At 37.4% G+C, this 26,587-nt stretch overlaps 1 protein-coding gene and 1 pseudogene across 1 annotated transcript in view; both read left to right on the forward strand.

Annotated features, from left to right (window-relative positions):
- TBC1D8B (TBC1 domain family member 8B) overlaps nt 1-26,587 on the forward strand; it is a 78,643-nt gene that overhangs the window by 44,871 nt on the left and 7,185 nt on the right. The window contains exons 9-17 of the mRNA XM_061179553.1: nt 263-413; nt 895-1,109; nt 17,979-18,096; nt 19,035-19,320; nt 20,289-20,418; nt 20,957-21,055; nt 24,748-24,816; nt 24,990-25,230; nt 26,057-26,122. Of these exons, the coding sequence (XP_061035536.1) occupies nt 263-413; nt 895-1,109; nt 17,979-18,096; nt 19,035-19,320; nt 20,289-20,418; nt 20,957-21,055; nt 24,748-24,816; nt 24,990-25,230; nt 26,057-26,122 (1,375 nt within the window). The remainder of the gene's footprint in view (nt 1-262; nt 414-894; nt 1,110-17,978; nt 18,097-19,034; nt 19,321-20,288; nt 20,419-20,956; nt 21,056-24,747; nt 24,817-24,989; nt 25,231-26,056; nt 26,123-26,587) is intronic.
- On the forward strand, nt 15,306-15,653 carry LOC133082011 (cytochrome c-like; annotated as a pseudogene).

Below are 26,587 nucleotides of genomic sequence, written 5' to 3' on the forward strand. Positions count from 1 at the left end.
TGGTTTTCCCATTTTAATATGAGTTTAGCTAAGAACTAAAATAGTAAATTAAACCTGTTATGCTCACATGGATTTTAAAGATTTTTGTGATGACAGTGGTCCAGTGTTTAGCCCATCTGTGAATACTGATTTTGACTTTCTATGTTCTTGTTTTCCATAGGTATTGTTTCATGGTGAAGAGAGTTATCGAGTTATTTGAAACTTAATTTCAAATTAAGTTAATTTCTCACCATGTTTAGTTGCTTTGATTTTTTTGTTATAGTTGAAAGAAAAGATGAAGGAACAGTCCTGGAACATCCTGTTTACAGAATGTGGGCGTGGTGTTAGCATGTTTCGGACCAAAAAGACTCAAGATCTGGTTGTAAGAGGGATTCCAGAGACCTTAAGAGGAGAGCTCTGGATGCTTTTTTCAGGTATTACATTTATTCACTTTATTCATTTAACAGACATTAACTATGCCCCTTCTAGGAGTTATGTACTAAGCTAAATAAAAATAATTACAAAGATGGCTAGGACTAAGTCTTATCATGAGTTCAGACTAGTCACAGAGAGTACGGTAGTTATGTGTACTTACCTATATATCCATACATCCATTGTCTGAGCAGATTAGTTTATTAGGCAATAGCTAACTGCAAGGGACGGGGTGGGAATCTCTAGTGTCAGAAGAAAGTTAAGGGGAAAAGACAGTTCATGAAAATGTTATTCTTTTGGATAAGATTGCTGTCCTGATGTTATAGAGTCTAGTGTGAAGCTTTTCCTTTTATTTGTTTGTACTCAGATAACACTTGAGCATAAAGCTTAATTTAAAAGTAATCCAGTTCTTCATGTATATAGGCAAGTAGTAGCTTTGTTATGTTCCTCTTCTTTTGTATGTTAATGTGATCATCTGTACAGGTGCTGTTAACGACATGGCTGCTAATCCTGGCTATTATGCTGAAGTGGTTGAGCAGTCTTTAGGGACCTGCAACTTGGCTACTGAAGAAATTGAACGTGATTTGCGTCGCTCCCTGCCTGAGCATCCAGCCTTTCAGAGTGACACTGGCATATCTGCTCTGAGGCGGGTACTCACTGCTTATGCATTCAGGAATCCCAAAATTGGATACTGCCAGGTATGATTTCATTATGAGCTCAACTGTTATTGTGTTCCAAATGATAAAATCACATCAAATCCAACTCTACTAATAAGGACAGAGATTGGGCTGAGATTGATAGTGGATATTATTAATGTAAGAATGATAGTGGGAATACTTAGAATTGATATTCCATTAATTCATTTTTCTTTTATATTTAACAAATATTTACTGAATTCCTGCTCTGTGAAAGATACTGTGCTAGGTGCTCAAGACTATATAAAGCTGAATCAGATAAGAATCCTGCCCTTAAAAGTATATGGACTGGTAGGTATTAAAACATATTCAAGGACTTCCCTGGTGGTGCAGTAGTTGGGAATCCACCTGCTAGTGCAGGGGACACCGGTTCAATCCCTGGTCTGGGAAGATCCCACATGCCACGGAGCAACTAAGCCTGTGTGCCACAACTACTGAGCCTGCACTCTAGAGCCCATGAGCCACAACTACTGAGGCCACGAGCCACAACTACTGAAGCCTGTGCACCCTAGAGCCCACACGCCACAACTGCTGAGCCCACACACCACAACTACTGAAGCCCATGCACCTAGAGCCCGTACTCTGCAACAAGAGAAGCCACTGCAGTGAGAAGCGCGCGCACCTCAATGAAGAGTAGCCCCGGCTTGCTGCAACTAGAGAAAGCCCGTGTGCAGCAACAAAGACCCAACGCAGCCAAAAATAAATAAAAAATTTAAAAACAAAAACAAAAAAGCATATTCATTGGCAAAAGAAAAACAAATGAGACAATTTATTAGAGAAATATTAAGTCTCACCAGGATTTATAATAGGGATAAGTTGGAGGAACAGAGAAGGCTGCATGGAAGAAGTGGCATTTGTAGGTCTTGAAATTGGTGAATTTTAGATGTATGGAGATGGAATGAAATACCATTGTAGGTGAAGGGATCAGTGTAACCAAACACAGAGGTAAATGTGGAATATATGTAGGACCATGTTCTGTTTAGTAGAATTGTAGAGTGAATGAAGTGAAGTAATTGAGGGAAAAAATCAATAAGGTAGATTGGGATAGGTCAGGAGTTTGAATGTTACTTTGTAGGCAGTGGGGGAATCACTGAAAAAAATCCTTTAGGAGGACACTAAAGGGTATGCTAGACTGCTAACACAAATAATCTCAAACACAATAGAAGTTTACTTAAAGGAATAAACAGAGGAGAGCAAATATTCAAGTCAGTAGGTAGCTCTCCTCCATGTGATTATTCAGGGATTTAGGCTGACAACAGGCTGTCATCTTCAAAACATGGCTTCCAAGGTGCTCTTTCATTGCCATTACTACTCACAGGAAGAGGGGAGAGAGCATGGAGAAACAATTATGGGAAATTTTATTGGCCAGGCCCGGAAGTTGCATACATCACTTCACCCACATTTTATTGGAGGATCTTGGTCTCATGGCCACACCTATTCATAAAGAAGTCTGCAAAATGTAGCGCAGTTGAGCACACGTACATCCAGATACTATGAAGGGGAGATTGGGTTAGGGTGGATAGCTAGCACTCTCAGCCACACATTCATTTATGATGGGGTTGAGTACCCATAATGATTACATATCAGTCCGACCTATCCATTGAAACTTATCAATAGAGAGGTATTTTTGAAAAGCAATTTAAGTGAGTGGATCATCTGAATGACAAGTATTTAGCATGTTTTAGGATCTCTGAAAGGTAATAAAGAAGCATAATGCTTCTTTTCTCAAAGAGCTTATACTCAGAGAGCCTGTAATGTTATCTATATGTGGTAGTTTAAAGGCAGCTTCAAAGTAGGCAATACTTGATTTTTGACTTCTAAAAAATGAAAGCAAAATTAGAAACATGGAGGGCCAGAGGAAAGTTATTCAGAGTTAGGTAACACTATAAGCAATACCATTCAGGTGAAAATAAGCCTGCCATGGAGATCAGACTGGCTAGGTTCGTGCTGGAATCAAGAAGTAAATAAGTTTGTGTGAGGCAAGATCATGGTGAATCTTTCAAGCTTGGGAGAAGTTTGAATTTAATATGATAAGCAGGTTTTATTGCTTTTGATCAAAAACTCAGGTGAGCCATACTGACTCATGGCTGACTGACTGGCTTTGTTTATCTTTTCTTCCTTCTTCCATCCTTCCCTCCCTTCCTTCCATCTATCTGATCTATCTTCTTCCTTCTTTTCTTCCATCTATCTGATCTATCTTCTTCCTTCTTTTCTTCCTTTCCTTTTTTCATTCCTTTTTCCTTTCATCTATCTAGAGATAGAATTCACATACCAGAAACTTCACCCATTAGTGTTTTTTAGTATATTCACAAAGCCATGCAACCATCATCACAGTCTTAACTCCCAGAAAGAAGCCCCACATCCATTAGTAGTTACTCCCCATTTTTCCCTACTCCCAACCCTAGGCAATCACTAATCTACTTTTCTGTTTCTATGGATTTGCCTATTACGGATATTTTATCTAAATGGAGTGATACAATATGTGGTCTTTTGTGTCTGCCTTATTTCATTTAGCATATTGTTTTCAAAGTTCATCCATGTTGTGGCGTGTATTAGTACAGTACTTCATTCCTTGCTATGGCTGAATAATAGTCCATGGTATGGATATACAACATTTTGTTCAACAATTGGTAGGCATTTTGGGTTGTTTCCACATTTTTGCTATTGTGAATAATGTTGCCATGGATATTCGTATACAACTTTTTGTGTGGATGTGGTTTTTGATTCTTTTGGGTATTTAGCTAGAAGTGGAATTGCTGAGTTATGTGGTAACTTTATGTAACTTTAACATTTGGGGGCAATGCCAAACTATTTTAAAAAGAGACCATACCATTTTACATTCCCACCAGCAATGTGTGTGATGGTTCCAATTTCTCCACATCCTCGGTGACACTTGTTATTATCTCTCTTTTTGATTATAGCCATCCTAGTGAATGTGAAGTGGTATCTCGTTGTGGTTTTGATTTGCATTTCCCTAACATGCTTATTGGCCATTTGTATATCTTCTTAGGAGAAATGTCTATTCAAATCCTTTGCCCATTTTTAAAATTGGATTATTTATCTTGTTACTGTTGAGTTGTAATGGTTCTTTATATATTTTGGATACTAATCCTTTATCAGATATAGTATTTGCAAAATTTTTCTCCTGTTCTGTGGATTGTTTTTTCACTTTCTTGATGGTGTTCTTTGAAGCACAAAAGTTTTAATATTTGTTTTTGTATGTTTTTCGTTTGTTGTGTGTGCTTTTGATGTCATATCTAAGAAGCCATTGCCTAATCCAAGGTCAAGAAGATTTAGTCCTATGTTTTCTTCTAAGGGTTTTATAGTTTTAATGCTTAAATTTAGGTTTCTGGACCATTTTGTCTTAGTTTCTGTGTGTGGTGTATGGAAAAGCTTCAGCTTCATTCTTTTACTTGTGGATAGCCAGTTGTCCCAGTGCCATTTGTTGAAAAAAAGCAGTCTTTGACTCATTGAATTGCCTTGGCACCCTTGCTGAAAATCACTTCACTATAAATGTTAGGGTTTATTTCTTGACTCACAATTCTATTCTATTGACTTATGTTTCTGTTCTTATGCCAGTATCACACTGTCTTTTTTACTACAGCTGTGTAGTAAGTTTTGAAATTGGGAACTGTGAGTCCTTTAAATGTTTTTTTTTCCAAAATTGTTTTGGCTTTTTAGGTCTCTTGCATTTCCATATGAATTTTAGGATCTGTTTGTCAATTTCTGGATAAAGAAGAAAAATCCAACTGGAATTTTCTTAGTCATTGCATTGAATCTGTAGATCAACTTGGGGGATATTGTATATTAACAATATTAAGTCTTCTAAACCATGAACACAGGATGTTTTTCTTTTCCATTTATTTAATTCTTTTAAAATTTCCTTCAAGGTTGTTTCGTAGATTCCTATGTGCAAGACTTTATTTCGTTTGTTAATTTTATTTCTAAGTTTTTTATTCTTTTTGACATTACAGTAAATGGAATTGTTTTCTTGATTTTATTTTTGGATTGCTCAATGCCAGTATATAGAAATACAATTGATTTTTGTATATATTGATCTTGTATCCTGCAATCTTGCTAAGCTTATTAGTTCTAGTAGATTTTTTTTTGTGGATTCCTTATTTAGAATTTTCTATATACAAGATCATGGAATCTGAATAGTGATATTTTTTACTTCTTCCATTCCAACCTGGATGCCTTTTTTTCCTTTTTCTTGCCTGATTGACCTGGCTATAACCTTCAGTACAGTGTTGAAGAGAAGTGGTGAGAATGCATATTCTTGTCTTGTTATTTACCTTAAGGGGAAGCAATCAGTCTTTCATCATTAAGTGTGAGGTTAACTGTGGGCGTTTTATAGATTCTTTTTATCATGTTGAGGAAGTTCCCTTATATTGCTAGTTTGTTGAGTGTTTTTATCATGAAAGGGTGATGGATTTTGTTAAGTAATTTTTCTGTGTCTATCGAGATAATCATGTGATTTTTTTCCTTTATTTTAGTAATATCATTGTTGACCTGAAACAAATAGACCACCAGATATTTCTTCAGCAAAGATGGATTTATTCAGGATGAGCAGAGAATTGCAATTTGGGGTCTACAACCATGGCGAGCCGTGGGCAAGTCCCCAAATGGCAAGGGGAGGAGAACACTTTTATAGAGAAGAAAAGGAAGTTGGAAGGGCTATAATAAACTAAGAGTCCATGGCTTTTCATTGGCCTTGCCAGGAAAGAAGAGTCTCTTTTCTGCCTGTTGGTCTCTGCTGTAGTTGCAGGGCACGAGAGCGCCCCCTTCTGGTCTCCCAACTCTTTAATTGAGGTTTCTGTTTGTTTATTTTTTACATTGTGTATTACTTTTGCTGACTTTTTTTTTAGTTTATTAAAAGTGCATATTTATTGTAATAAATTTAGAACATAAAAATCACATAAAAGAAAGAAAAATCATCTATAATCCCACTACCCAGAAATAACCACCATTAACATTTTTCAGTATTTCCTCTTAGTCTTTCCATGTAATTAAGTGTTCTTCTTAAAAAGAACATAGTTCTTTTCCTAAATTTCTCTATGGCACTCTGTTATACATCATAGTATATTTCATCAATGGCTTGTTTGGGGACATTAAAATTGTATTCTTGCGAATTCCCTGGTGGTCCAGTGGTCAGGACTCTGCACTTTCACTGCTGAGGGCCCGGGTTCAATCCCTGGTCAGAGAACTAAGATCCCACAAGCCACATGTTGTGGCCAAAAAAAAAAAAATTGTATTCTTTATTTTTGTTTTATTTTGTCTTGTTTTGTTTTGTAAAACTACTCTTAACAAAACATCCTTGTGACTAAATCTTTACATACCTCCCTGTATTTTCCTTAGGACAATTTCTTGCAAGAATAATTGCTTTGTCCAAAAAAAAAATCTTTCTTAGGCCTCTCATTAACATTAAAAAAATTGTGATAAAATATACATATTTTAATCATTTTATAAGTAAAAATGCAGTGGCATTAAGTACATTTACAACACTGTGTAGCTATCACCACTGCCTATTTCCAGAACTTTTTCATCATCTCAAGCAAAAACTCTATACCCATAAAGCAATAACTCCCCATTCCACTTCTCCCAGCCCCTGTTAATCTCTACTCTACCTATTATCTCTATGAATTTGCCTATTATAGGTACCTAATTTAAGTGGAATCATATAATATTTGTCCTTTTTGTGTCTGGCTTTTTTTTAACATCTTTATTGGAGTATAGTTGCTTTACAATGTTGTGTTAGTTTCTGCCGTATAACAAAGTGAATCAGCTGTATGTACACATATATCCCCATATCCCCTCCCTCTTGCGCCTCTATCCCACCCCTCTAGGTGGTCACAAAGCACTGAGCTGATCTCCCTGTGCTATGCAGCTGCTTCCCACTAGCTATCTATTTTACATTTGGTAGTGTATATATGTAATGCTACTCTCTCACTTCGTCCCAGCTTGCCCTTCCCCCTCACCGTGTCCACAAGTCTATTCTCTAAATCTGCGTCTTTATTCCTGTCCTGCCCCTAGGTTCATCAGAACTGTTTCTTTTTTTGTTTGTTTTTTAAGATTCCATATATATGTGTTAGCATACTGTATTTGTTTTTCTGTTTCTGACTTACTTCACTCTGTATGACAGACTCTAGGTCCATCCACATCACTATAAATAACTCAATTTCGTTTCTTTTTATGGCTGAGTAATATTCCCTTGTATATATGTGCCACATCTTCTTTATCCATTCATCTGTCAATGGGCACTTAAGTTGCTTCTATGTCCTGGCTATTGTAAATAGTGCTGAAGTGAACATTGTGGTACATGACTCTTTGTGAATTATGATTTTCTCAGGGTATATGCCCAGTAGTGAGATAGCTGGGTCGTATGGTAGTTATATTTTTAGTTTTTTAAGGAACCTCCATACTGTTCACCATAGTGGCTGTATCAATTTACATTCCCACCAACAGTGCGAGAGGGTTCCCTTTTTTCCACACCCTCCCTAGCATTTATTGTTTGTAGATTTTTTTGATTTCCCACCAACAGTGCGAGAGGGTTCCCTTTTTTCCACACCCTCCCTAGCATTTATTGTTTGTAGATTTTTTTGATGATGGCCACTCTGACTGGTGTGAGGTGATACCTCATTGTAGTTTTGATTTGCATTTCTCTAATGATTAGTGATGTTGAGCATCCTTTCATCTGTTTGTTGGCAATCTGTGTATATTCTTTGGAGAAATGTCTATTTAGGTCTTCTGCCCATTATTGGATTGGGTTGTTTGTTTTTTTGATATTGAGCTGCATGAGCTGCTTGTATATTTTGGAGATTAATCCTTCTCAGTTGCTTCATTTGCAAATATTTTCTCCCATTCTGAGGGTTGTCTTTTCATCTTGTTTATGGTTTCCTTTGCTGTGCAAAAGCTTTGAAGTTTCATTAGGTCCCATTTGTTTATTTTTTTTTTATTTCTCTAGGAGGTGGGTCAAAAAGGATCTTGCTGTGATTTATGTCATAGAATGTTCTGCCTATGATTTCCTCTAAGTTTTATAGTGTCTGGCCTTACATTTAGGTCCTTAATCTATTTTGAGTTTATTTTTTTGTGTGTGTATGGTGTTACGGAGTGTTCTAATTTCATTCTTTTATATGTAGCTGTCCAGTTTTCCCAGCACCACTTATTGAAGAGGCTGTCTTTTCTCCATTGTACATTCTTGTCTCCTTTATCAAAGATAAGGTGACCATATGTGTGGGGGTTTATCTCTCTGCTTTCTATCCTGTTCCATTGATATATATTTCTGTTTTTGTGCCAGTGCCATACTGTCTTGATTACTGTAGCTTTGTAGTATAGTCTGAAGTCAAGGAGCCTGATTCCTCCAGCTCCGTTTTTCGTTCTCAAGATTGCTTTGGCTATTTGGGGTCTTTTGTGTTTCCATACAAATTGTGAAATGGTTTTTCTAGTTCTGTGAAAAGTGCCATTGGTGGTTTGATAGGGATTGCACTGAATCTGTAGATTGCTTTGGGTAGTATAGTCATTTTCACCATATTGATTATTCCAATCCAAGAACATGGTATATCTCTCCATCTGTTTGCATCATCTTTAATTTCTTTCATCAGTGTCTTATAGTTTTCTGCATACAGGTCTTTTGTCTCCTTAGGTAGGTTTAATCCTAGGTATTTTATTCTTTTTGTTGCAGTGGTGAATGGGAATGTTTCCTTAATTTCTCTTTCTGGTCTTTCGTTGTTAGTGTATAGGAATGCAAGAGATTTCTGTGCATAAATTTTGTATCCTGCAACTTTACCAAATTCATTGATTAGCTCTAGTAGTTTTCTGGTGGCATCTTTAGGATTCTCTATGTATAGTATCACGTCATCTGCAAACAGTGACAGTTTTACTTCTTTTCTGATTTGGATTCCTTTTATTTATTTTTCTTCTCTGATTGCTGTGGCTAAAACTTCCAAAACTATGTTGAATAATAGTGGTGAGAGTGGGCAGCCTTGTCTTTTTCCTGATCTTAGTGGCAATGGTTTCACTTTTTCACCATTGAGAATGATGTTGGCTGTGGGTTTGTCATATATGGCCTTTATTTTGTTGAGGTAAGTTCCCTCTGTGTCTACTTTCTGGAGGGTTTTTATCATAAATGGGTGTTGAATTTTGTCAAAAGCTTTTTCTGCATCTATTGAGATTATCATATGGTTTTTATCCTTCTATTTGTTAATATGATATATCACATTGATTGATTTGCATATATTGAAGAATCCTTGCATTCCTGGGATAAACCCCACTTGATCATGGTGTATGATCCTTTTAGTGTGCTGTTGGATTCTGTTTACTAGTATTTTGTTGAGGATTTTTGCATCTATATTCATCAGTGATATTGGCCTGTAGTTTTCCTTTTTCGTGACATCTTTGTCTGGTTTTGGTGTCAGGGTGATAGTGACCTCATAGAATGAGTTTGGGAGTGTTCCTCCCTCTGCTATATTTTGGAAGAGTTTGAGAAGGATAGGTGTTAGCTCTTCTCTAAATGTTTGATAGAATTCGCCTGTGAATCCATCTGGTCCTGGGCTTTTGTTTGTTGGAAGATTTTTTTTTAATTAATTAATTAATTTTTTTTGGCTGCATTGGGTCTTCGTTGCTGTGCGCGGGCTTTCTCTAGTTGCGGCGAGAGGGGGCTACTCTTCGTTGCGGTGCGCGGGCTTCTCATTGCGGTGGCTTCTCTTGTTGCCGAGCACGGGCTCTAGGCATGCAGGCTCAGTAGTTGTGGTGCACGGGCTCTAGAGCGCAGGCTCAATAGTTGTGGCGCACAGGCTTAGTTGCTCCACGGCATGTGGGATCTTCCTGGACCAGGGCTCAAACCTGTGTCCCCTGCATTGGCAGGCGGATTCTTAACCACTGTGCCACCAGGGAAGTCCTGTTGGAAGATTTTTAATCACAGTTTCAATTTCAGTGCTTGTGATTGGTCTGTTTATATTTTCTGTTTCTTCCTGGTTCAGTCTCGGAAGGTTGTGCTTTTCTAAGAATTTGTCCATTTCTTCCAGGTTGTCCATTTTATTGGCATATAGTTGCTTGTAGTAATCTCTCATGATCCTTTGTATTTCTGCAGGGTCAGTTGTTACTTCTCCTTTTTCATTTCTATTTCTGCTGATTTGAATCCTTTCCCTTTTTTCTTGATGAGTCTGGCTAATGGTTTATCAATTTTGTTTATCTTCTCAAAGAACCAGCTTTTAGTTTTATTGATCTTTGCTGTTGTGCCCTTCATTTCTTTTTCATTTATTTCTGATCTGATTTTTATGATTTCTTTCCTTCTGCTAACTTTGGGGTTTTTTTGTTCTTCTTACTCTAATTGAGATTTTTCTTGTTTCTTGACGTAGGACTGTATTGCTATAAACTTCCCTCTTAGAACTGCTTTTGCTGCATTCCATAGGTTTTCGGTCATCGTGTTTTCATCGTCATTTGTTCTTAGGTATTTTTTGATTTCCTCTTTGATTTCTTCAGTGATCTCTTGGTTATTTAGTAGTGTATTGTTTAGCTTCCATGTGTTTGTATTTTTTACAGTTTTTTCCCTGTAATTTATATCTAGTCTCATCACGTTGTGGTCGGAAAATACACTTGATACGATTTCAATTTTCTTAAATTTACCGAGGCTTGATTTGTGACCCAAGATATGACCTATCCTGGAGAATGTTCCATGAGCACTTGAGAAGAAAGTGTATTCTGTTGTTTTTGGATGGAATGTCCTATAAATATCAATTAAGTCCATCTTGTTTAATGTATCATTTAAAGCTTGTGTTTATTTATTTTCATTTTGGATGATCTGTCTATTGGTGAAAGTGGGGTGTTGAAGTCCCCTACTATTACTGTGTTACTGTCAATTTCCCCTTTTATGGCTGTTAGCATTTGCCTTATGTATTGAGGTGCTCCTATGTTGGATGCATAGATATTTACAATTGTTCTATCTTCTTCTTGGATTGATCCCTTGATCATTATGTAGTATCCTTCTTTGTCTCTTATAATAGTCTTTATTTTAAAGTCTATTTTGTCTGATATGAGAATTGCTACTCCAGCTTTCTTTTGATTTCCACTTGCATGGAATATCTTTTTCCATCCCCTAACTTTCAGTCTGTATGTGTCCCTAGGTCTGAAGTGGGTCTCTTGTAGACAACATATGTACGGGTCTTGTTTTTGTATCCTTTCAGCCAGTCTGTGTCTTTTGGTTGGAGCATTTAATCCATTTACATTTAAGGTAATTATCGATATGTATGTTTCTGTTACCATTTTCTTAATTGTTTTGGGTTTGTTATTGTAGGTCTTTTCCTTCTCTTGTGTTTCCTGCCTAGAGAAGTTCCTTTTGCATTTGTTGTAAAGCTGGTTTGGTGGTGCTGAATTCTCTTAACTTTTGCTTGTCTGTGCACTTAGTATGATTTAGGGAGCCTCCCTCCTAATGGGTGGGGTTGTGTTCCTGTCTTGCTGGTTGTTTGGCATGGGGCGTCCAGCACTAGAGCTTGCCGCCCATTGGGTGGAGCTGGGTCTAAGCATTGAGACAGAGATCTCTGGGAGAGCTCTCGCGAATTGATGTTAGGTGTGTCCAGGAGGTCTCTGGTGGTCTGATGTCCTGAACTCGGCTCTCCCACCTCAGGGGCTCAGGCCTGTCAGCCGGCCGGAGCACCAAGACCCTGTCAGCCACATGGCTCAGAAGAGAAGGGAGAAAAAAAAGAAAGAGCAGTAAAATAAAGTAAAATAAAGTTATTAAAATAAAAAATCTTTAAAAATATTATTAAAATTAAAAAAATTTTAAAAGTAATAAACAAAAGAGAAGAGAGCAACCAAGCCAATAAACAAATCCACCAATGATAACAAGCGCTAAAAACTATACTAAGGTAAACATAAAAATCAAACTAGTCAGTCACATACAGCAAACCCCAAGTCTACAGTTGCTCCCAAAGTCCACCACCTCAATTTTGTGATGATTCCTTGTCTATTCAGGTATTCCACAGATGCAGGGTACATCAAGTTGATTGTGGAGATTTAATCCGCTGCTCCTGAGGCTGCTGGGAGAGATTTCCCTTTCTCTTCTTTGTTCGCACAGCTCCTGGGGTTCAGCTTTGGATTTGGCCCCGCCTCTGCATGTAGGTCACCTGAGGGCATCTGTTCTTCGCCCAGACAGGACGGGGTTAAAGGAGCAGCTGATGCAGGGGCTCTGGCTTACTCAGGCTGGGGGGAGGGAGGGGTACGGAATGCGGGGCAAGCGTGTGGCGGCAGAGGCCGGTGTGTGTTCTCCCGGGGAAGTTGTCCCTGGATCACGGGACCCCGGCGGTGGCGGGCTGCACAGGCTCCCGGGAGGGCAGGTGTGGATAGTGACCTGTGCTCGCACACAGGCTTCTTGGTGGCTGCAGCAGCAGCCTTAGCATTTCATGCCCGTCTCTGGTGTCCACGCTGATAGCCGCGGCTCGCGCCCGTCTCTGAAGCTCATTTAGGTGATGCTCTGAATCTCCTCTCGTGCACCCCGAAACAATGGTCTCTTGTCTGTTCAGCAGCTCCAGAGTTTTTCCCGGACTCCCTCCTGGCTAGCCGTGGCGCACTAGCCCCCTTCAGGCTGTGTTCACGCCGCCAACCCCAGTCCTCTCCTTGGGATCTGACCTCCAAAGCCCGAGCCTCAGCTTCCAGCCCCCACCTGCCCCGGCGGGTGAGCAGACAAGCCTCTCAGGCTGGTGAGTGCTGGTCAGCACCGGTCCTCTGTGCAGGAATCTCTCCGCTTTGCCCTCTGCTCCCCTGTTGCTGCGCTCTCCTCCGTGGCTCCGAAGCTTCCCCCCCCCGCCACCCACCCTGTTTCCACCAGTGAAGGGGCTTCCTAGTGTGTGGAAACTTTTCCTCCTTCACAGCTCCCTCCCAGAGGTGCAGGTTCCATCCCTATTCTTTTGTCTCTGTTTTTTCTTTTGCCCTACCCAGGTTCGTGGGGAGTTTCTTGCCTTTTGGGAAGTCTGAGGTCTTCTGCCAGCGTTCAGTAGGTGTTCTGTAGGAGTTGTTCCACATGTAGATGTATTTTTGATGTATTTGTAGGGAGGAAGGTGATTTCCACGTCTTACTCCTCCGCCATCTTGAAGGTCCTCCCCTTGTTGACTTTCATGTTTTACCACTCTTGTATCCCTGGGATAAATCTTACTGGGTCATGATGTGTAATCCTTTTTATATGTTATTGGGTTCAGTTTTCTAGTATTTTGTTAGGGATTTTTGCATTTATATTCATAAAATGTGTTGATAATCGTTTTCTTGTGATGTCTTTGTCTGGTTTTAGTGTCAGGATGTCAAAGAATGAGCTAGGTAGTGTTTCTTCCACACCTATTTTTTGAAGAGTTAATGAAGGATTGGTGTTAATTCTTTAAATTGTGGTAGAATTGGCCAGTGAAGCCATCTGTTTCTAGAGTTTTCTTTGCAGAAAGTTTTTTCATTATTAATTCAGTCTCTTTACCTATAATAAGTATGTTCAGATTTTTCTGTTTCTTCTTGAGTTGGTCTTGGTGGTTTTTCTAGGAAATTGTCCATTTTATCTAGGTTGTCCAATTTGTTAGCATACAGTTGTTCATTGTATTCCCTTATGATCCTTTTTATTTTTGTTAAGGTTGGTAGTAATGTTCTCTATTTCCTGATTTTAATTTGAGTCTCTCTCTCTTTCTCTCTCTGTCTCTCTGTATCTTTCTGTTTTTTGTCTTTTTGGTTAGACTACCTACAGGTGTTTCAGGTTTTTTAATCTTTTCAAAGAACCAACTTTTGATTTTGTTGAGTTTTCCATATTTTTTTTCTATTCTCTATCACTTCCTGTTTGTGCAGAGCCTCAAGATTAGCCAGAGGTAAGAGCTTAGGGCTTTTTCTGTTCTTTCATGAGCATGCATACAGCTCTGGGCAGGCATGAAGCCGTATCATGCACTTTGCCTTCTAGATTCCCAGGAATAAGTTAGAGCGTTCCAAAGCCCCTTTTGGATATCCCATTCCCCAGCTTTTCATTTTAACCCTTTATTAGCCTATTGTTTGGCCCAGTTGTTATCCACTGCCTCAGGCAGCCGCATGTTCAACAACTGCTTCTGATTTTTTCAAGGAACATTTTTTCAAGGAAAGGCTGTTTGCCTTGGGTGAGCTCTGTGTCAGGTCAAATAAAGACAGCCTTATGAGTGCGGTTTTCCAGGGAATGACCAGACGGGTCAAATAATGACAGTTCTCTGGGAATGGGACTTTGAAGGCGCTCCAGCCCCGTTCTGTTCCCTCCCATGGCTGCTAGGTGCTGCTTTTCACCATGATTGCTGAATGTTGGTTTTTCAGGCTTCTGTAAAGCTGAGGAGGAATGGGACTTGGATGATTTAAAATGCCACAGAGCTCACTGTTTTTACTGAGATTCAACCATTTTATTAAGTAAAGGCTTCCTGAATTGCTGTAAGCTTTTGGTGCATTTTCAGAGTTCTGAAAATTTGATTTTGATGATTTTTGCTAGTGTTCTTGTTGCTTTTATAAAGGAAAGCATTTTCGGAGAGCCTTACTCTGCCATTTTCACTGATGCTCCTCCCATTATGGCTTCTTGAACAGGAAAATGATGGAGTAAAAACTGAACTTGAAGTCAAATATTGTACCAGATCTGACAAAGGATTGACATACTTAATATACAAACCTATAAGAAAAGTGTTGAATTATAAAAATGAGCAATGGACATGAAAAGATGAATCACAGAAAAAAATACAGATTGATAATAAAGTTTAAAAAAGGAAGTTCAATATCAAAGAAACTCAAATTCAAACCATGAGATACCATTTTCACTATCAAATCAGCAAAGACAATTTTAATTATTACAATTCTTAGTATTGGCAAAGGAGCAGTGAAGTAAACATTCAAATGCTATAGGTCAGAAATACAAATTGGTACAGTCTTTCTGGAGTACAATTTGGCAGTAATATCAAGTCGTTTAAAAATAATATTCAGGGGAACCTCTTAGCTGTGCACAGAGAAAGAATGATTTAAAAATGGGTGATGTTGACATGCCGTGGAGCAGCTGGGCCCGTGAGCCACAACTGCTGAGCCTGCGCGTCTGGAGCTTGTGCTCCGCAACAAGAGAGGCCGCGATGGTGAGAGGCCCGCGCACCGCGATGAGGAGTGGCCCCTGCTTGCCGCAGCTGGAGGAAGCCCTCGCACAGAAACGAAGACCCAACACAGCCAAAAATAAATAAATTAAAAATGGGTGATGTTGAGAAGGGCAAGACTTTTGTTCAGAAGTGTGCCCAGTGCCATACTGTGGAACAGGGAGGCAAGCACAAGACTGGGCCAAATCTCCATGGTCTGTTTGGGTGAAAGACAGGTCAGACTTTCAGATTCTCTTACACAGATGCCAACAAGAACAAAGGCATCACCTGGGGAGAGGAGATGCTGATGGAGTATTTGGGTAATCCCAAGAAGTACATCCCTGGAACAAAAATGATCTTCACTGGGTTTAAGAAGAAGGGAGAAAGGGCAGACTTGATAGCTTATCTCAAAAAAGCTACTAATGAGTAATAGTTGACCACTGCCATATTTATTACGAAACAAATGTCTCATGATTTTTTATGTGTACCATATTTAAATTGATCTCATACACTGCAATTCAGATCATGAATGGCTGAGGTAATATTTCTGTCCTGATTTAAATAAGATTGGTTTGTGGCTAAATGAATATGGTCAGCTTGGACTTCCCTGGAGGCACAGTGGTTAAGAATCTGCCTGCCAATGCAGGGAACATGGGTTCGAGCCCTGATCCGGGAAGATCCCACATGCCGTGGAGCAACTAAGCCCGTGCACCACAACTACTGAGCCTGCGCTCTAGAGCCCGTGAGCCACAACTACTGAGCCCGTGCACCACAACTGCTGAAGCCCGCACACCTAGAGCCCATGCTCCGCAGCAAGAGAAGCCACCGCAATGAAAAGCCTCCGCACTGTAACGAAGAGTAGCCCTCACTCGCCGCAACCAGAGGAAGCCTGCACGCAGCAACAAAGACCCAACACAGCCAAAAATAAATAAATAAATAAAATTTAAAAAATAAATAAATAAATTGCTGTTTAAAACAAATATATATATATATATATATATATATATGTACCTTAATGGCATGTTGATTATTTAAAAAAAAAAAGAATATGGTCAGCTTTTTGAATTTTGATAGTAATTCTGGTTCAACAAGTACTATCACTCTTTTCCCCTTCTAAAGAGATGATTAAACTTGAATAAGAAATGTTAAACTTTTCAGGGGTATGGTGAATGCCTTCTCAAACCCTATAGGAGATTGGTTTTATATTTAGATTTCTATAACTGGTTATATTAATATATTTAAATATTGAGAAGATCTCTTCACTGTCTCATAGAACAGCAAGATTCACCTGTGTTTCAAGTTGTGTTCATTCGCCTGTTAAGGCAAGAGCTGAAGATACACTGGCAATGTCCACTTTCTCTTTTTGGTCTTAACTATGCCAATTTAATTAAAATTCTCTATCTATCTAAAATATTGCCTTAATGAAAGGCATTTTAGTGTGGTTTATGTATAGTATCAGATAAAGAATATTTAGTACTAATTACACACACACACACAAATAATAATATTCATTGACCAAATAATTTAATTTCTATGTATCTTTACTGAGAAAATAGTAAACCACTTGGATGAAGATTTATATACAGAGATATTTACTGCAGTGTTATATATAATAGTGAAGAGTTGAAATCAACCTAAATGTTCAATAATAGTAGAATAGCTAAATAATTTATAGTATATTCAACGTAATAGATTTTTTACAGTCATTAAAAATACTGTTTTAGAAGACTTATTTAATGGCATTGAAAATGTATAATATAATGTTGAGTGAAAAATCAAACTTTAATATACAGTTTGGTTTAAATTTTAGAAGGGGAAAAAGGAAGGAAATACAAACACAAAAAAGTACATCAGCTTGTTAACGGTGGTGATCTCTGGGTAGGTAGGGTACAGGAGATTTAATTTTCTTCGCACCTTTCCATTCTTCCCAGATTCTATACATTAAGGGTTTATTATCTTTATAATAAGGTCTATGGCCAAACGTTATATAAAAGTAGTGATCTGACATTTGTGTGGAAGATAGATTAGAAGAAGGAGAAAGTTAGGGTGGTAGTGGGAATGGAGAGGATAAATAAAACCTAAAAGACATTTTAGGAATTCCCTGGCAGTCCAGTGGTTAGGGCTCTGCACTCCCACTGCAGGGAGCACAGGTTCAATCCCCGGTCGGGGAACTAAGATCCTGCATGCTGCGTGGTGCGGCCAAATAAATAAATAAATAAAAATAAAAATAAAAGACATTTTATAAGAAGAAACTCTAGGATGTGAAGACAAATTGGATGTGGCAGATAAAGCGTTTCTAGCGTGATCAAAATTAAGGTAGCAAAGAAGAGAATCCTATTTAATAGAGGAAAGAAGATTTAGTTTCAGACACAATTGAGGATGATTGACATCTAAGGGATGTTCTCCTGTAGGTAGTTGAAAATACAGATGAAGTTTGTTTCTCCAATGTTAGTATGTCCTTCAAAGTATGTAGTGTTTTTTTTAAGACTTGCGATAATTAATATTTTTTACTCCTTGAAATTAGTCTAAATTTAGAGAGGTTTTACTTATTGTGTGCTATGTTCATGATATTACTGCTTCATTTTCCTTGAATGTACCGTGTAAAATAACTGATTAGCAAACGTTAGTCTGACTTCACCTTGTTTTGCTTTGGACTGGCTCAGAGTTCTCATGTTTCCATTATGATTACTCTCATAGTTGTTGTTATTGCTGAAAATTACTATGTTTGAAGAAGAAATGTAATTATTACCCCAACAATATTTATTTTTTATTTTTCTATGAATTTTAGGCAATGAACATTTTGACTTCAGTGTTGCTTCTGTATGCAAAAGAGGAAGAAGCTTTTTGGCTTCTGGTTGCTGTATGTGAACGAATGTTACCTGATTATTTTAATCGTCGAATCATTGGTAAAAAACAAAACACATATACATATACGAACACATATTTCTTTTCTAAACAATTTATAGGCCTCTTGTCTATCCAGTTACCTATCAAATGGAAGAACTGATCAATTAAGTTGCAAAATATACAAAATGCAAGCAATATCAAAATGTCACATTCACTGACATGCTCAAGAGAAGAGCTTTTTGCACTGAACGTGATTGGAAAAACGTATTATTTAATACGTTGCTTTTTAAAAATAAAGTGCCTGGTCTGTTTCCTTATAAAATAGAAGTTTTAAGTTTACTATCCTGTATTGCTAAAACAGTGGTGATCTGAAGCATCTGGAGCTACTGGAAAAATTTTAATAGTTTCTTGATGAGAGAGAGATTTTAATCAGCTTAAAATCTCCACATTTTTATGAATTGTAAAGATATATGCAAGCTTTGAAAGAAGGATCAAGTTCTTAGTTTGTTAATTATATAATATTTTCTTCAGTCATCAAATATTTATAGATCCATTATCCCCTACCTTAAAACCATAGGTGGTCTCCTTTGTACCCTCATAAGCCTTCGGTGTCATGGCTAGGTCGTTGATTGTATTGTCTTGTGTTATAGTTATTTGTCTATTTATCGCAAGTTCTATTAGAGATTAAACGCTTTGAAGATGAGACCATTTAATTAATTGGTGTATCTCTTATAGTACCTATTACAGGTTTCTGCACATAATAAAGATTCCATAAATAACGGTTCAAATGAATATGAATTGAGTTTCTCAAGTGCTTCTTGATGCATATACTGCTAGCAGATAAAGAGATGCGTGAAATATAGAAAAGGCACTGAAGAAGTTCATAATTTAAGGAAGAGAAATGAGATATATCAGCCTACTAATAGAAGTGGGAAGGTATTGGAAACAAGTCCTTTTGAAAGGTGTTCATTTTAAAATTTCTTTTTATGTTCTCCAGGTGCCTTGGTGGATCAGGCAGTCTTTGAAGAACTTATCAGAGATCACCTTCCCCAGCTGACTGAACATATGACTGATATGACATTCTTTTCCTCAGTTTCTCTCTCATGGTTCCTCACACTTTTTATTAGTGTGCTACCTATTGAAAGTGCAGTGAATGTGGTGGACTGTTTCTTCTATGATGGAATAAAGGCCATTTTACAACTGGGATTGGCAATACTTGACTATAATTTAGACAAACTTCTGGCATGTAAAGATGATGCTGAAGCCGTGACAGCTTTAAACAGGTACTGTGAGAATCATAACATTTAAATCTGGAGAACCCCTTAGAGCTTATGTTGTTCAAACCCCTTATTTTATAGATGAGGAAACTGAGCCCTAGAAACTTTAAATAATTTGCCCAAAGTCACAAAGCTGGTTGAATGAAAACGCTAGGCCTAAAGTCCACTCCTCTGTTTCTAAATAGAATATAACAAAAGTAAGTCAGTCACTTTGAAGTAAACCACTAGGTTATATATACATTTACACTAACATCTAATATGGTTGTTTCACTATGCTGGGACTTTCATAGTCCCAGTTCGAGCTATAAAGTGTGTTAAGAGTAATTTGAGGGGGGGAAAGGTGGTTGATAATATTAAATATCCAGTGGGGGGAAATTGTTCTGGTTTTCAAGTGTTTTCAAGTGGTTTCAATCAGGTAAGCTGAGCTTTATTTTCCTGGTGCCTTTTCTGTGAATTCTATTTTGTATTGAAACACATGTGTGGGGGGGGTGTGTGTGTGTGTATGTGTGTGTGTGTATACACTGTATATGTTAAATGAATGAATATATGAATATTTGGGTAACTTGTAATGGTGCATCAAATCCCATTTATGTACAGAATAAAGTATAAACACCTCACTCTGATATTTAGAACTCTCAATGTTAAGGCCTCAATGTTCTTTCTTAAATTATTTCTCCTCACGTGCCTCTACATACCCTATATTCCACCCTTACTGGGCCATGTGGTATTTTCTGAGAACTCTGAGCCTATCTGCTTCCCCATACTCTCCTCCCCACCTCTGAAGTCATTTCATCACCATCCCATTTCCCAGTCCCATGTCCTCCTAATTCCCAACCATCTTCAAATTCTACTCCCTCATAAGACTGTCTCTTGTCCTCTTGGTAGAAATTAATCTCGAACTAGGGAGAAATTAGCTGTCATTTTCTCTGCATTTTACTTCTACTGATTCTTGTATTACTGTCACTTTTGGATAGGTTCTTTGACAATGTCACTAATAAGGATAGCCCGTTGCCTTCAAGTGTGCAGCAGGGTTCAAATGTAAGTGATGAAAAAAGCAGTCATATTAGAGTGGATATTACAGATTTGATTAGAGAGTCAAATGAGGTAAGTTTTTCTTATACCATAAATATAATTACATAGCATATTTAAAATGATAGATACTATAGTTATATCTCTAGTGGTATATTAAGAGTAAGATAATAATACAAGTAAAGATGTAGTAATGTAAAATCTGACTTCACTTTAAAAATGAGTTCTATGAACTGTTCCTACGTTATATAGCCTCCTCTGCTTCAGTTTGCTTTTCGTTAAATGAAACTATTCACATAGTTTTACAAATAATGACCACTTTTAAATATCTATCACTGCATAAAAAGCTGAAAAATATTCTCTTCTTAGAGACTAAGAATTTTACCAGTGTTCTTGTACTTAGTCTAGACCCATAGTAGATGGAATCCTCTCCTGTGAATATACAGAAAAACTGAAACGTGGGAGGTGAACATTTGCATAATCACTGAACAAGTTGGGAAAATAGCTAGGAATAAAACCAAGGCCTCTGAGAATAGAATCTGACGAAATTCAATTGTAAGAGAAGTGGATATTTATTATGAATGAGTATCCACTGAAATCATATTTCTTGCAGAAATATGGGAATATTCGCTGTGAAGATATATACAGCATGCGCTGTCGAAATAGGTTGTATGTGATACAGACCCTAGAGGAAACGACAAAGCAGAATGTGGTGAGTATCCACCCAATGAGGGAAAACCAATTGGAGTAACATTTTTTTCCTGAACTTCATTTAAAAAATTATCATTTCATGTGAAGAAAATAAAATAACTATACATTTGAGCTAGATTCTTGCCACAGCTTAGCTTACTGTAAATTTTTTGAGAGGAAATAAGTTATTTTTTTCTGGTTGAAACATATTGGTTTCTCCAACATGTTTTGTGTTATGTGACCTTTAATATTGAATGCTATGATGTAGGCATTTAAGCATAACATATTTGTGATGTGCTTCATCAATAAGAACAGCTGACCTACATAGTAGTCTAGGCTGCTAATATGTATTATTATCCTTGGATACCCAAGATAAAGTGAAAAAGGAATAAACAGTGTGTTTTAAGTACTCCTTTTTAGTATTTGGATGACTACATTAGAAGCTGTTAATATTGGTTGCTTCTGGTGAGTGGGATTAATAGATTTCTGGTTGGAAGAGAGAGTGTTTTACTTTGCTGTATGAATCCTTCTGTGCTGTTTGAGCTTTTATCATGAGCATGTATTGTTTTTGTAAACCTACTTGCTTAAAGGTTAAGTCCTCAGAGATACAAATCTGGGAAATTTAACATTTCTGAATACGTGCTCATTGTGAATAATTCAAACATTATAGAAATGTAAAAAAGTAGAAGTTTCCTACCCCAGGAGTAACCAACATTAAAATGATTTGGGGGCTTCCCTGGTGGTGCAGTGGTTGAGAATCTGCCTGCCAATGCAGGGGACATGGGTTCGAGCCCTGGTCTGGGAAGATCCCACATGCCGCGGAGCAACTAGGCCCGTGAGCCACAACTACTGAGCCTGTGCGTCTGGAGCCTGTGCTCCGCAACGGGAGAGGCCGCGATAGTGAGAGGCCCGCGCACCGCAATGAAGAGTGGCCCCTACTTGCTGCAACTAGAGAAAGCCCTCGCACAGAAACGAAGACCCAACACAGCCATAAATAAATAAATAAATAAATTAATTAATTAATTAATTAATTAAAAAAATGATTTGGCATGTATCCTTCCAGATCTTTTTTCTAAATATCTATAGACATAAATGTGTATGTGGTTGGGGGGAGGGGGACAATATAGCTTTTCAAATGAGATCATACCAGTTACTTTGTTCTGCAACTTTTTTCACTCAGAACTATATCATGGTCATTACATATCATTGCATACCTCGCTTTTCTTAATACACTGAATAGTATACCACAGTATGGGTATGCTATACTTTACATAACTATTCCTTGTTGATATGCATTTAGTAGGTCTCCCTCTCTCTCTCTCTTTCATTTTAATGTTTTTTCACTTTTACAAGTAATACCTTATCTAAACAGCATGAGTTTGAACTGCACAGGTTCACCTACATGTGGATTTTTTTTCAATAAACATGTACTACAGTACTACAAGATCCATGGTTGGTTGAATCTGCAGATGTGGAACCATGGATATGAAGGGCCAGCTGTAAAGTATATGCAGATTTTTGACTGTGTGGAAGGTCAGCGCCCTTAACCCCCGCATTGTTCAAGGGTCAACTGTATATCTAATCTTATACATTTGTAAGAGTATTTCTATAAGGTGGATTCCTGGAAGTGGCAACTGGGTCAAGGGGTGTGCCCATTTAAAAATTGACAGGTCCTGCTAAATTATCCTCTAAAAGATTTGTATCAAATTATAATCCCACCAACAGTGTGTAAGAATGCCTTTTTCCCCACACTCCCACTAGCGTCACATTTAAAAATTATTAGTGGTATTAATTCTTTGTCAGTTATATTTGTGGCTAATATTTCCCCCAATCTTGTTGTTTCTTTAATTTTTATGATGTATTTCAGAGTATATAACTTTCAAAATTTTATGTAGTCAAATCTCTTTTTTCTTACATATTGTGTGGGTTTCATGTCAAACTTAGCAAGGCCTTCCCCATATAAAATTATATAATTTATAAACATACTTTCTCATATTGGCTTATAGTACTGGTACTGCTTTGTTTTTTGTTTTTGTTTTTTTAATTAATTTATTTACTTAGTTTTGGCTGCGTTGGGTGTTTGTTGCTGCACGCGGGCTTTCTCTAGTTGCTTCCAGCAGGGGCTACTCTTTGTTGTGATGCGCGGGCTTCTCACTGCGGTGGCTTCTCTTGTTGCAGAGCACAGGCTCTAGGCGCACGGGCTTCAGTAGTTGTGGCTCGCAGGCTTTAGGGCGCAGGCTCAGTAGTTGTGGCGCACGGGCTTAGTTGCTCCGCAGCATGTGGGATCTTCCCAGACCAGGGCTCGAACCCGTGTCCCCTGCCTTAGCAGGTGGATTCTTAACCACTGCGCCACCAGGGAAGCCCCACACTGTTTTAATTATTGTGGCTTTATAGTCCATTTTGAAATCTGGTAAGGCTTTTAAAATTCCTTTTTAATATCCATTTTAATGATGTCTTTTAAAATGTCCTTTAGTAAGCGTTTATTGTTTTCATCATATAGATCTTACACATTTCTTGTTGGGTTTGTCTACTCCTATGTATTTTATGGTTTTGTTACTAATATGAATGAGATCTTTTTTCCTTTATATTTTCTAATTTGTTTATTATAGTATATGTAAAAGCTATTGATTTGCACATGTTGCTTTTTTAAGTAGCTGTGTTACTGACTCTCATTAATTCTAATTTTTTTCAGTTGAATTTCTGAATAGACAAGCATATCATTTCTAGTCTTAGAGTTTTGGCCCTTCCTAATATATATACCTCTTTTCAGTTTTTTTGTGTTATTGTAGTGGGTAGGACCTCCAGAGAAGTATTAAATAATAGCAGTGGAAGCAGCCTTCCTTGTCTCATTCTGGAATTTAATAGAAATGCCTCTAGTATTTTATTGTTAAGTATGATATTTGCTGTTGATTTTTAAAGGATGCCTTTCATCAAATTAAGGAGTTTCATTCAGTTTCTAGGTTAAGGGATTTGGGACATTTAAAAAAATCTATATTGAATGCTAACTTTGATCAAATAACTTTTCAATATCTTGAGGTTATATTTATTAATGTAGTAAAGTACATTAAAGAATTCCTAATATTAGACTTCTGTTGGATTCTTGAAATGAGTCCTATTCGTGTTGTATTATTCTTTTAATATTCTGCTTTGATAATTTTCCTAAATAGTTTAGCCTGGTTCTTGATATCTGTGTTAAAGTGACATTGGCTTACAGTGTGTGTGTGCTAACTTTAGTTTTCATATTAGAATTGTGCTCATGTCATAGAATGGATTTTGGAACAAATCATATTTTTCTATGCTCTGGGATAGATTACGTTTTTTGGCACAGAGAGGGAATGTACATCTCCCAGTGCCTTTGAAGTGTTTAATGACAACCCCATGTGGTGACTTGACAGATTGCTTATATAGCAAGACAGGAATATATGGAAAAAACCATAGAATATTGTTGCTTATATTTATAGACATTCAGTGGCTGTCCTTTGGCAGTTATCTCTGGATATGAAGAGATGAAGGTCAAATTACATATCGGTAGAATTGAGCTATAGTCTATGTACAACTTTTTAAAAGGGCAAAATAGGTACATTTACCTTTGTTATTCCTTTAAAAAGTTTAAAAAATATATTTTATTCTGGCAGAGGGAGATTTCTAAATGGATTCAAAGAGAATTTCTATGCTGAAGTGTTAAATTCTAAATTGCTTTTAATCCTTTTAAAGTTGCGTGTTGTATCACAAGATGTGAAATTGAGCCTTCATGAATTGGATGAACTTTATGTCATCTTTAAGGTACTGTTTCCCTTCTTTAAATGAAAAATAATATTCTTAGCAGAATTTTACCACAACCGTTCAACTATTTTATCTTTAATTACTTTAGTAGACATGTTTAAAAGAAAAAAAGTCTTATGAAGTTACTTTTTCTGATATAATGACTTTGCTTTTTTTTCCCATTTCTTAAATAGAGAGAGTTGTTTTTTTCTTACTATTGGTGTTTGAGAGCTCCAGTATTGAAGCACCATGATCCCAGTCTGCCATATTTGGAACAGTATCAGATTGACTGCCAGCAGTTCAGAGTGTTGTATCACTTGTTGAGTCCCTGGGCTTATTCTGCAAACAGAGACTCACTAGCTTTATGGACATTCAGATTGTTGGATGAAAACTCCGACTGCCTTATAAACTTCAAAGAATTCTCCTCTGCAATTGGTAGGATGATGTCCAATAATCTTTTTTAAAGCAAAAAAAATAAAGGTACCCCTAGAAATACTTAGTACTGCCTATCATTGCCAATTTAGTCAGATTTTATCAGCCTGATATCAGATTTTTTATCAGATTTACAACTTTAGCAATAACTGGACCATTTTCCAACTTTAGCAATAACTGGACCAACTTTAGCAATAACTGGACCATTTTCTCTCTTTGTTGCTAAGTCTAAATATATTCATCTCATTTTGCCCCAACCCTCCCAGAAAAGCAAGCTGTTAGATGTGGATGTTTTAATGGTTAACATGAAGGAAGAGAATGTCCTGATTTTCCCACCTTCAGGCACATGGATTCTTCAGGAGGACGTTCTCCCTCAGTAAAAATCCAACCACATAGCCTAGAAAAGTGGTAGAGAAATATTCAGTGAACATTTTGTGCCTGTAGATAGTCCACCGGTTATATCATTCCTTTGCTTTTCCAGACAACCTAGCATGCTTTCTTATCGGGGATTGCCCATTGAAGAGGAGTTCTCTCCTCAGATGAAGCATAAGGCCTCATTCAAAAGAAAAAGTAAATTTTAGATTGGGATTGGGGGAGAGAGTTCAGCAGAAGAGCATTTTATTTATCCCTCTGATAAAGAGTATTTTGCTTATATACTTCAAGGAGAGAATCTGGCCTACTGGGTAGTTGTTTAACGGTTAGTTTAAGTAACAGAAAGTTTCTGAATCCTAATTCCTGGCTAGTATCTGTGTCTTAATTAATCTGTGTTGCTGGAATTGATTGAATGTTCTTTGGCTGTGATTATTTGCAATTTAATTTTATTGAACAGACATAATGTACAATGGAAGTTTTACTGAGAAGCTTAAGGTGCTTTTTAAGCTGCATATTCCTCCAGGTAAGAATTTAACAGTTGTTAGTGATGTATAGGAGTTGACTCCATTTTAACAAGTATAATTACAGATATCATTCCATTTTAACAAATAATGTAACTTTCCATATGATATAAGGTCATTGCTTCATTGTGGCCCATGGATCATATTAGCAATATTTTTGCTGATATATAGTTACACTGAAATCTATGGAAGAGTTTCTGTGCAACAGATGGGTTCACAAGTTTCCTTCCTGTTAGTGTTCAATCAATTTAATGATAAGTAGTTTGTGTGTAGGAACTATCTATCATTTGAATATTGTCATAATGTTGAATTTTTAGTGTTGTTTAACTTTAGACAAACTGCCAAATTTAACTTTAGACAAACTGCCAAACTTGTGAAATACTACAAGTTATTCAGAAAAATGAGACCAGGCAACAGGGATATTAAACATTTGGAAAAGGAAGCAAAATAGGGCTTCCCTAGTGGTG

Source organism: Eubalaena glacialis, chromosome X (assembly GCF_028564815.1).
Source record: "Eubalaena glacialis isolate mEubGla1 chromosome X, mEubGla1.1.hap2.+ XY, whole genome shotgun sequence".
In the NCBI taxonomy this organism is placed as follows: domain Eukaryota; kingdom Metazoa; phylum Chordata; class Mammalia; order Artiodactyla; family Balaenidae; genus Eubalaena; species Eubalaena glacialis.